Genomic DNA, 12,239 nt, shown 5'->3' on the forward strand with positions numbered 1-12,239 from the left:
GTGGTATGTTATAATGTACACGGTATGAAGTATGTTGTGAATATTCTATAACTATAAGTATGTACAGGCTGTAGTGAGTACAAGCTATGTACAGGATATGAACAGGATATAAATATGAAAAACTATACAGAATATGAAATAAATAACTTTACAGAAATCTGAGATATACAGCTATACAGAAATGGGAACTATGCAAGTTGTAAACAGTTGTAGGATTAAAGATTATCGAATGTACAGAATGATTATTTACACAGAGCTATACAGTAGTGCAGTTAAGATAAGTGAGATATGTAGATAGTTTCTACAGAGGCTATATAAAGTGCTGGTGGTTGTGAGTGGTGATTCAGTCCATGTTATTATTGTGTGTTTGAGGGTACAGTTGTCCATTGTGGGTGTGTGTATGTTCAGTCCATGAGTTTAACGTGGGTCAGATGTCAGGAGGCAGAGTTCAGGAGTCTGACAGCTGTGGGGAAGAAGCTGTTCCGGTACCTGGTGGTCTTAGTTCGGAGGCTCCTGTAGCGCCTCCCGGAGGGCAGGAGGGTGAAGAGTCCATGTGATGGGTGACTGGGGTCTTTGATGATTTTCCCAGCCCTTTTCAGACACCGCTTCCTGTAGATGTCCTTTATGGCAGGAAGTGGTGCTCCGGCGATGCGCTGGGCAGTTTTCACGACCCTCTGCAACGCCTTCCGGTCCGAGGCAGAGCAGTTCCTGTACCAGACTGTTATACAGTTGGTCAGGATGCTCTCGATGGTGCAAAGATAGAAGTTCACCAGGATGTCTGAGGACAGGTGGTTCTTCCTCAGAGTCCTCAAGAAGAAGAGGCGCTGGTGAGCCTTCTTGACCAGCTTGGAGCAGTTGGTCGTCCAGATGAGATCCTCGGAGATGTGGACTCCCAGGAACTTGAAGCTGCTCACACGCTCCACAGCTGTCCCCTTAATGTGGATGGGTGGATGTGGGTCAGCATTCCTCCTGTAGTCCACGATGAGCTCCTTGGTCTTCTCAGTGTTAAGCAGCAGGTTGTTTCTGTCGCACCACTCAGCCAGACGATCCACCTCCTCCCTGTAGGCGGCCTCATCGTTGTCACTGATGAGGCCAATCACCGTGGTGTCATCTGCAAACTTAATGATGGTGTTGGAACCATCAGCAGGTCTGCAGTCGTGGGTGAAGAGGGAGTAGAGGAAAGGGCTCATCACACAGCCTTGTGGTACACCGGTGTTCATTGTGATGGTAGATGAGCAGTGGTTATCCAGCCGGACATGTTGGGGGCGGTTGGAATAAAATAGGGACCGAGCGCCTCTCTCAGTTAGCTGATGAAATGACTAAACTACATGCTGTGTACAGCCACTCTCCTGAGCCTGTATTATATACACAGCGGTTACAATGACAAACTGAATACAATCTCATATCTACAAAACAAGCTTAGTCAAAGTTGCAGCTACGCTTATGAACATGGAGAAAAAACAGGCGAGTTATCAGCTCACCAGCTACGACTAAGAACAGCTAACCAACTATCCTTGAGATCTACAATGACCAGGGAATAAGGTCTACAGACAACCAAACTATCCTTGAGATCCACAATGATTTCAATAAGGTGTTTGATATTCCCTCCTTGGGAGAAGATGCGATCGCTAGTCTGGAGGAACCTGTCTCTAATGTTGGAATTGAAACGGCCGTACGGAGCATGCAGTCTGGAAAATCTGCTGCCCTGACGGGTATCCATCTGATTTTTTCATAAAGTTTTCTGACCGACTGAATTCACTGTTAAAATCAACTTTTGAAGAATCCTTCCTCTCACAGTCGTTGCCTCCAACAATGCATCAAGCAGTGATGTGTTTAATTGTAAAACAGGAAAAAGACCATTTAGATTGTCGTTCATGTCGTTTAATATCTTTGTTCAACACAGACACCAAGATCCTGGCTCAAGTGTTGGCCCGTCGCTTACACAAGTATTTGTCCTCCATTATTTCACCAGACGGGCTTTATTAGGCACTCTTTTTTGAACATTAGAGCTCTATTAAATATCATTTATACCCATGTTAAAGGTGATACATTGGAAACTGTCATTTGGCTTGACGCAGAAAAGGCGTTGGATCGGGTGAGATGGGATTTTTTTTTATACGCTTAAAAAATGTGTCTTTAATTTTGTATCTTGGATAAAAGTATTGTATTGCTCCCCTCTAACAGCCGTCCAGACTAACAATAATCTGCCCCCCAGGACAGGGATGCCCTCTGTCTCCTTTTTGCCATTGAACCGCTAGCTGTTGCTCTGAGACAATGTGTTGGTGTTGAGGGAAAACATCGAGGGGGTATCGAACATGAAGTCTCTCTTTATGCCGACGACATGATTTTATTTATTTCCAACCCATCGAACAGCCTCCGCAAACTTTTGGATAGACTTACAATAATAATAATAATAATACGTTTTATTTATAGGCGCCTTTAAGAGCCTCAAGGTCACCTTAATGCATACTTAAGGAATTTGGGACAATTTCTGGATATAAAGTGAATTTTGGGAAGAGCGAGGCAAAGTCTATCTGTACGACAACTGGGGAGTTTTGTGTATTTTAGCCCCTTTTAAACCCAGCTATAACAAGTTTAAGTACTCGGGCATCTGGGTGACAAGAAAACCACAAAGACTTGTATAAAACTATCTTCCTTTACTGTCGAAGCTTAAAGAGGATTTTGGAAAATGTGAGTTTTGCCTCTTTATATTTATGGTGGGGATGCAGAACAAGGAGCAAAGATGAATGTGATGCTGAATCAGCAGAAGACTTGGACTCATTTGATTCCAGCTTTGATATCATTGATTTCAAATATGTCCATTTCTGTCACACTTCACCTATAAAAGTGAAGCCATGTGGTTCCTGGAAGGAAAAACACGACTTTTTCAAGTCTTTGTCCTGTTTTTATGAGAAATGTACGACTTTAATGTGAAACATTCAGAGTTTTTTCTCTTGTTGTGTTTGTTTGAAGCTGCTTCCTGTTGGCTTCAGCTGTTTGGAGTTTCCATTTTCTAAACTTCTACATTCTGAACCTTCTTCAGCTCTGAACAGATGATGAAACACTGAATGATTTCAAGCTCTTTGTCTAATAAACTTACATCTTTCATTCTTTATACAGATTGAAGGACTGTGGTTTGTCAGAAATCAGCTGTGATTATCTGGCAGCAGCACTGAAGTCCAACCCCTCCCATCTGAGACAGCTGGACCTGAGCTCCAACAACAAGCTGCAGGATCCAGGAGTGAAGCATCTGTGTGGTTTCCTGGAGAGTCCAGGATGTAAACTTGAAACTCTGAGGTCAGTCAGCATGTTTTAGTTGTGCTGAGATGAATATGATGTGAAAGTTGTGCTGACACTAAACTGCAAACATCAGGCTGATATTATACTGATCCACACTGAGGATCTTCATGGTAAAGTCTGTTTTCTTCTTCTCTGGTTTAGTCCATTGACTGCAGCAGAACAATGTTCACATTTCAAACAGTGATACTCAACGTATGGCCCGCGGCCCACACGCGGCCTGCCCACCTTTCCTGATTCAGAGAGAGGGGACCCTGATTAACTGTGTAGCTTCTTCCTCACAGTTCTAAGTATCAGACACAACAATGAATAATCCACAGCTGACTGTCTTTAGCAGGTCAAAGGTCACGGCACACAGCAGACAGTCAGAAATATTCTAACTCTGATCATTTATCAGTTGTGACACTGTGAGACTTGATCAGAGGTGTGATCATCACAGCAGAGGCCTTTGTGTCAAAGTCACTGAGGATCAAACAGAAACACATGAAGCAGATTTTCCTCTTCTGGCTTTTTATAGCAGATAACCTTCAAAATATTCTGCAGTCGATCAAAAACTGAAGCAAACCATGAAGCAACATGTGAACATGAGCTGATGCTGCTGAAGTGAAGCAAAGTTACAGAGGTTTGATTACAGACACAGCTGAGAGTTTGTAATCTGTCATCATTTTAAAAAGTTTCCATGGAACAGCAGAAATGAGGCTTTACTGTCAGAGGCCGACAGCACTGAACACAACAGCAGACTGGTGGCTAATAAACAGTGAATGATGCAGAAACAGATGTTTGAAGCTGTTCTTGGAGTACACTGAGAGAGAGAGAGCTGTGCAGGCAGGAACAGCCAAAGTCAGAGAGAATTCATGAGCATATTTATCAAACGTGAAGCAGAGTTTGGATCTTCTTTTGCTGCTGCTTCACTCAGTTTTGGTTGGAGACAGATGAAACCTGCAGCTTCAGGATCTGTGAGCTGTCCACTTTCAGCCCCGACGGCGTGTCCGTGTACGTGCCGTCGAGTGAACGATCCACGCTCTGTGTTTCCATCTTTGTGTGTTTAGCTGCTCTCATTTACTGTTTTATCTGTTTGCTGCTTGTTGAAATAGTTTGTGAGCTTTAACCTGAGATTCTGGCAAAATACATTTATATTAAACATCGATTCAGGATTGAATGAATCAACATCGTTTTATTCAAATTAAAACCATTTAAATGGGAACATGAATTTTTTACAGCCGCCTCTAATGCTGGGTAATGTCAGCTGGTCCATGTGCAGCTGGCTGTGAGGCTCAGGGAGCGTCTACAAAGTGCAACACTGAAAGAACATCATCCATAAATATTGAGTAAGAACTGGACTCTCATACAGCGAGACTCGAATGCCTTTAAACATCAGCTTATCCTGCTGATCCAAGTCCAACACTGAGTTTGTAAAAACATGTTTGTCAATCATTTTGTTTGGTTTCTGAGGAAAATGATTCATTAACTTGCTGCTAATACACAACATTTCATCATATTTCCTCATAACCCTCTTTTGTCTGACCATTTGATCCCATTTGAATTTGCAATAAAGGATCCACAGAGTTTGGTGACAATAATGACAGTAGATGTTTGTGTGAAAGTGCTGGAAGCAAATGAGTGTGTGATGTTCTTTCAGTGTTGCACTTTGTAGACGCTCCCTGAGCACTGGTCTCACAGCCAGCTGCACATAGAGACCAGTGTTGTTAGTCCAGGTCAGAAGATGACTTGTTGGAATGAAAATGAGCTTGTAGTTTGTCTGCTTTAATAATGTGACTGGAAAAAGGTGTTGGACTTCAAATATGTCCATTTCTGTCACACTTCACCTTTAAAAGTGAAGCCATGTGGTTCCTGGAAGGAAAAACACGACTTTTTCAAGACTTTGTCCTGTTTTTATGAGAAATGTTCAACTTTAATGTGAAACATTCAGAGTTTTTTCTCTTGTTGTGTTTGTTTGAAGCTGCTTCCTGTTGGCTTCAGCTGTTTGGAGTTTCCATTTTCTAAACTTCTACATTCTGAACCTTCTTCAGCTCTGAACAGATGATGAAACACTGAATGATTTCAAGCACTTTGTCTAATAAACTTACATCTTTCATTCTTTATACAGATTGTGGAGCTGTGGTTTGTCAGAGATCAGCTGTGATTATCTGGCAGCAGCACTGAAGTCCAACCCCTCCCATCTGAGAGAGCTGAACCTGAGCTACAACTACCTGCAGGATCCAGGAGTGAAGCATCTGTGTGGTTTCCTGGAGAGTCCAGGATGTAAACTTGAAACTCTGAGGTCAGTCAGCATGTTTTAGTTGTGCTGAGATGAATATGATGTGAAAGTTGTGCTGACACTAAACTGCAGACATCAGGCTGATATTATACTGATCCACACTGAGGATCTTCATGGTAAAGTCTGTTTTCTTCTTCTCTGGTTTAGTCCATTGACTGCAGCAGAACAATGTTCACATTTCAAACCTTCAAAGAAGAAGAAAAATCCTCCACTGGAAAATTCACTGTGAAACTCTCAAACTCTTCATTGCACCTTAAAGTCTGTCTGACACTGAAATCCAAAGCAAAATGTGCGTTTGCTTTACAGACAGCAGTCCAACACAAACATACACACATCATCCAAAACACAGTCCAACATCCAAATCTCCTCCACTGCCAGCATGAATGATGGGAAAGAGAAGGAGGAACACTCTGACATTCAGGGTTAGAATGAGTTTCATCAAGCAGACTGTGAAGATCAAAGCTGCATTAGAAAGCTTACATGAATGAATGAGTGGACAGAAGTGGACAGAGATCATCTGAAGCACTTCAAAGGCTTTAAATCAGCACATTTCTCTTTATTCTTTATCAACTCTGTTAGTTTCTCTCAGTTTTCTGTGGAATGAAGCTAACAGCAGGCTAATAAGATGCTGACCAATAGGTTTCTATTAAAGGTTGTAATTTGTATATGAAAAAGTGCTTTGGCTCAGCAGGGATCAGCTTACAGGTAGAATACAGCTGCTGGATGGGATTAGCATGTCATAGCTATCTACCAAACTGCTAACTGGGGGATTTCAGGCCATCTATGGATAATTTTTGCTAACTGTTTATTCAGCTTAGGCTCACAGGGCTGCAGCCTGTGCCCTAGCTGTCATAGGGCAAGAGGCGTGGTCCACCTGCACAGGTGAGCAGTCCATCACAGGGCCAACAGAGAGCGACAGAGAAGCACTCCCTCACATCCACACCTACAGCCAATGTAGAAGCACCAATGAACCTAAGCAGCATTTCATTGGACTGTGGGAGAACATCCAACCTCCACAGAAAGGCCCAGCTGACCAACAAGCTTCAACCTACAACCTTCTTGCTCTAAGGCACTAGTGCTAACCACTTTTGCCCATTTCAGCCCAAATCCTGCATCTTCCTGTTTCTGACTCCAGGCCAGCTCCACTAACACTTTCTCATCAGACACTGCCACCTAGTGGAGGAAGTCTTAGTTCCATTTGAAGCTTCAGATTACAGTTAGTTCCTTTACAAAGAGGTGGAGGTGGTGGGGCCACAGCACCATCATCACTGAGTGCCATAGGACACTTAACCTTTGTTTCCATATGCTGGGAACTTCCTGTTGTTCCCAGGAGGACTGGAAAATGTGTGAAAATCTCCCAGTCAGTTCCTCACAGCACACTTCAATCATTTCCCTCCCACAGCATCAGGACCAGGGCTTTTTCTCTCTTTGGTCCCACTAAGAGATTTCCACACAAACACCTCATCAGTGGGACTCTCAGAGCTACCAGCCCTTTGCTACAATCACAAAGCTCTTCATTGAAATCAATGATATCAAAGCTGGAATCAAATGAGTCCAAGTCTTCTGCTGATTCAGCATCACATTCATCTTTGCTCCTTGTTCTGCATCCCCACCATGGACTTCATTCCTTTCCAAGCCAGCCTTGAGTGTCCTTTATTCAGCTCATCCTCTGCTTTACTTTTACACCTGATTTTAGCTGCTTTATCTCTCTTTCAACAGGTTTCTGTGCCTCAATCTTTTTCTTCTCTCCCTCATAACAAGACAGCTTCTTCTGCCTGAGAACATGTTGGAGTGATTTACTAATCCAGGGCTGCTTATTGGGGAAAATACTTCCTGTTTCCAAAGTAATCCCCATTTTTCCCAGAAAGAAATGTCAGTAGAAATCGATGATCTAAGTGAGAACATGAGCCTTTAAAAAGTCCCAGTGGGTGCAGTCAAAGCAGTCCCTCAGTCCCAGTATAGAGTCTTTGGTCCAGACTGGAACAACTGTGTGCCCAGTTTGAGCTCTCTTCAGTGCTGTGACCTGACAGACCCAGAGGGGCCATCACATCACATTTAGAAGCTCCCCTGATGGAGCCACAACACATGTCCAATACTTAGTCTGTCTTGTTGGACCAACTGGAAGAAATGATTCAAGGACTTAGTCACAGAACAGAGATTCAAATCTCCAAAATCCAACTGGCTGCATCAGGACATATAGTCTGAAACTCTGCACAGTTTCCTGTTTGAAGCTGCTTCCTGTTGGCTTCAGCTGTTTGGAGTTTCCATTTTCTAAACTTCTACATTCTGAACCTTCTTCAGCTCTGAACAGATGATGAAACACTGAATGATTTCAAGCACTTTGTCTAATAAACTTACATCTTTCATTCTTTATACAGATTGAAGGACTGTGGTTTGTCAAAGATCAGCTGTGATTATCTGGCAGCAGCACTGAAGTCCAACCCCTCCCATCTGAGAATGCTGGTCCTGAGCTTCAACAACCCGAAGGATCCAGATGTGAAGCAGCTGTCTGATCTTAAGAAGAGTCCAGACTACAGACTGGAGACTCTGTGGTCAGTACAGTGATGGAGTGAGTGGGTGGTGCTGTCAGCAGTATTGTACTAAACACAGTCAGTATGAAACAAAGATCCAGTGTTTCCTGTAAAGCTGCAGCTTCTCAGTGAAGCTGTGAGAGGAGAACGGTGACAGGCTTCAGGATTGGACACAAACACTTCCTGTTTCTCACCCTTATGGTCACCATAGTAACGGCTGACACGCTCTGATCAAACACTGTCAACAGCCAATCAGCTCTCTGAACAAAGCAGCACGCAGACCAATGACTGCATTGATTTCCAAGTTTAAAGCAGTGAAGAACACAGTCTGTAGGTGAGGAAGAATTTAGTGAGAGCAGATGTTTGGATGGAATTCCTCCAGTTAACAGCTGGAACCGTCCATCTGGATTGTTGGGCTTGTTGTTGGGGTTCCTACAGAGCTCAGAGTGGACACACCAAGGTTCTTCTAATGAATGAAAGTCCAAACTCAAACTAGGAGGGAAAAACATTTTCAGCAACTTCAATAAAAATCCAAAGATTAGAAAAAGTGAAGCAACAATGAGTCCTAGTACAGTCCCAGCACTGACGTCCCTGCTGCTCTTTATACTGGATGTGCTGCATCACTGACTGACAGCTGATGAAGAGTCTCTGGAAACACTCGTTTATCTCCTCTGCTCTTCCTCCTTCTCTCTGCAGGTGGAGGCGATGATGGTAAACAGGACGGTGTGTGTGCTGAGAGAGGAGCAGCTGTGTCCTGATGATCCAGAGAGGTTGAAGCAGCAGCAGCTTGTGTGTAGAGACGCTCTGACTGGGCCATGTTACTGGGAGGTGGAGAGGAGAGCTTCATCCAGCAGTGACTGACAGAGGAATGAAGTGCAGATGACTGTCAGTGCTGCAGAGTGAACTGCTCTGAGAACAGCTCCACTGTCAGACACAATGTAGAGTCCAGCATCAGCCCTGTGTGTCCCTCTGGATCTGACAGAGGATCATCAGTGTATCTGGACTGCTCCGCTGCTGCTCTGTCCTTCTACAGTCTCTGCACAGTCTCTGTCTCACTCTGGAAAGATTTTACAACTTGTTGTAATTACAGAACGTTAATATAATATTCAAACATGTGATCTTCTCTTTATTTCTGAATCTTTACCAAATAAAGAAAAACCAAACTAACAAACAGAAGCTGCCGTGTCCTTTTTCACCACATCTGTGAATCTTTTCTGTGTTTTTCCTCTTTTCCTCCTTCCTGCAGCTCCATCTTCATCATTCTGTGTCCAGTATATGTGAACACGTCCAAAGCATCTGAGCCTCATGTTACCCGTTTGTGTGAGTTACGCCTGTCGTTGTGTTGTGGTGTATAAATAAGGGGCAGGAGACAGCGCTGGATCTCTGAGTTCTTTACTCTCAATTTCTGCAACATCTGCAATATCTAGAAATGCAAACCTGTGAGCTGTGTGTGTTGTGCGTCTGCTCGGCCACCTCTCCTCCGGCCGTGCTGGAAGCAGCTGTGCGTTTGACAGTTTTATCGACTCGACAATAATCGAACAAATTAAATGTTCAAAAATATCAACTTAAGCACTTCAAAGTCAACAAAAAGCTTAAAACAATGAAATAATATTTCACTGACAAAACAACAGCTCATAAGAACGATACACAAAATAATACAGAAACAAACAAATAAAAGTTATTAACCAGGATCCATGTTTTTGTCACAAACACTGAATCAGCTGATTCACTCTTTATGTTTCTGAGTTTGTTTTGTGATTATAGTTCTGGTTTCTGTTTCTGTGTCTTCACTGTGTCCCACGTCTCCTTACTTTGGACTGTCTGTCCTGTCACTGAAGGTGTCTGCCCAACAAGGACGTGGTGCTGAATGCATCCAGACCCCTGCTGACTGTCTTTGCAGCTTCGGTCAAAGGTACAGTGTCCACTGTGACCCTGAGAGCAGGACACAGCCAGAGGTGAGTCAGCAGTTACAAACTAAATGCTGCTGACATGAATCAAACTGCTGGATAACCCACTGCTCATGAAAATGGCACCTTTCTGTTGCTTTTTGAGATTACTGAGAATATTTGAATTGTGACTCAGATGGCAGATCCAGGCTCTCAGCCTCCAGCTGAAACTTCCAGTCCTCCCCCAGCCAGAAGCTCTGATGCTGGGCTGAGAGACTTTGATCCTTCCCTGGATCCAGAAATCCAGGAGGGAGAAGGAGAACAGGACCTCCTTCCTGATCTGGAGAGGCCTGAGGGAAAGAAAGATGGAGCAGACAGAGCTTTGAACAAATCCAAACCTCCTGAGCTTCACCTCCACAAAGGTGCAGACACTGATGCACAGATTCACATGTGACACCTGCAGCGTCCAGCTTGTGCCGCTGACATTATCTCCACTCTGATACAAGCCTCATTCACTCGCTCACACACGTTCATACAATCACCTTTTCCTCACAGTCACACACATGAATGTAATGAGGGGAACTCGGGGTTCACTGTCATTCCTCAGGATACTTTGATATGCAGACTGGAGGCTCTGTGGATGAAACACCGACTGTCTGAAGCACTCTGAAGTCTTCATGATGGACTTCATCCTGATTAACACTACAATACTTGTTAGAGGCCTTTTATATGTAATAATATTCTTTTCCATTAAAGCTCTGAACATTCTCACTCTTTCTTGACCAGGTGTGACAGGTGAAGGACACCGGCGAATAGGAGGACAGAAGCTGAGAGCCATTAGTCACATGACTTCAGCTGCTGCTGCCTCACCAACCACTGGCCCCTCGGTGAGTCTAGAGTTACAGCAGTGACCACAGGAAGTGCACACGTGTGATCTAAAGCTACATGTGGGCCTGTGACCATCAGTCTTCTCACTGTGGTAGACGGGTTTGTGAGTCCCTGTGATGCTGGGAGTGTCCAGGACAGTCGCTCCTGATCGGGTCTCTCATGGAAAGCTGGTCCCAGGAATTCCTGGAAAATTCCTCCACAAAAGAGAACTGGGAACATAAGTGCAGAGTGACAGAGGTGCTCAGCAACCCTGCTGTTATATGGGAATAGAACCAGAATAGTCGGCAACCACTTGAGTTAAGTTAGCCAAAGAGATGCGACTCAGACTGACTTCATCATGTTGGCAACGTGTCTGCATTGATAAACTCCAGTTATTCACAAATCAGAGAATAATTCCAGTCATTCAGAGACAGATTGTGATTGTTTGGAGGATGTAATCGTTTCCCTTCAGGGAGCGTGTTGGACGCTCAGTGTCCGGGTGATTAGCTGATGCAACTACTTAGAATCAGTTTGTGAATATGAAGAAAATCAGTGCAGTCACTGGACAAACTCTGATTCTTCCTAGTTTCACTCTTGTTTCAGTCCAGTGTGACTGAGGTGATAAAAAATGATCTGACTTTTAGCCACACAGCTGTCTGCTAGAGAAAAAGCCTTTGTGCACAACTTTCTTAAAGGCAAACGGCACCATGTTCACTGCAGCTGCAGCAAACGCAGCAAAGAGTGAAAGTTGGACTGAGAATGTTGTGACTGTTTCATGAGAAAGAGCAGGAAAACAAGCATCACACACCCAGACACAGTGCTGGGATTAGAATTAGACTTTAGAGCCAAATGTAGGACAAAAGCTTTAATATGAAAGAGGAAAACCCAACAACAGCCAGAGCATGAAGCTCAAATCTATACCAATCACCAAGAAAGCTGACAGGCCTGTGACACGTCAGAGACGCCGTTCAAATCATAAAGAAGTTGGTTTATTGACAAAATGTAAAAAACCAAAAGAATCAAGTCAACCTTCAGTTTCGAGCGAGTAGACCAATCAGGCACAGCAGCAGCTCTAGAATAAGCAACAATTTGATGTATTACAAACAACCTTTCATATACACACATACATATGGCTCATATGCTGTTTAAAAAGGGCTCAAAGACCCAACAGATTACACAAAGTACAAAAACACTTTCATTCAGACAACAGTCAGCTGTGCACGAGACAGAGAGCCGACTACAGTTAGTAACATGGACTCACTTTGTTTCAGACACGACACAAAGTAACACAAAGCCACAAAGAGCAGAAACATCAAAAAGGAGGCAGAGCAGCAGCAACTCTCCATGAGCTGTGAGGCTAACAGCCACCCACACTTCCTG

General features: G+C 43.7%; 2 protein-coding genes across 2 annotated transcripts in view; both read left to right on the plus strand.

The window, feature by feature from the left end:
- Positions 1-12,239, plus strand: part of LOC113017716 (NACHT, LRR and PYD domains-containing protein 12-like) — a 1,242,929-nt gene that overhangs the window by 721,000 nt on the left and 509,690 nt on the right. The window lies entirely within an intron of this gene.
- LOC113017485 (NACHT, LRR and PYD domains-containing protein 12-like) overlaps positions 1-12,239 on the plus strand; it is a 255,890-nt gene that overhangs the window by 190,080 nt on the left and 53,571 nt on the right. The window contains exon 5 of the mRNA XM_080296787.1: positions 5,405-5,578. Within this exon, the coding sequence (XP_080152913.1) occupies positions 5,405-5,578 (174 nt within the window). The remainder of the gene's footprint in view (positions 1-5,404; positions 5,579-12,239) is intronic.

Source organism: Astatotilapia calliptera, chromosome 23 (genome assembly GCF_964374335.1).
Source record: "Astatotilapia calliptera chromosome 23, fAstCal68.1, whole genome shotgun sequence".
In the NCBI taxonomy this organism is placed as follows: domain Eukaryota; kingdom Metazoa; phylum Chordata; class Actinopteri; order Cichliformes; family Cichlidae; genus Astatotilapia; species Astatotilapia calliptera.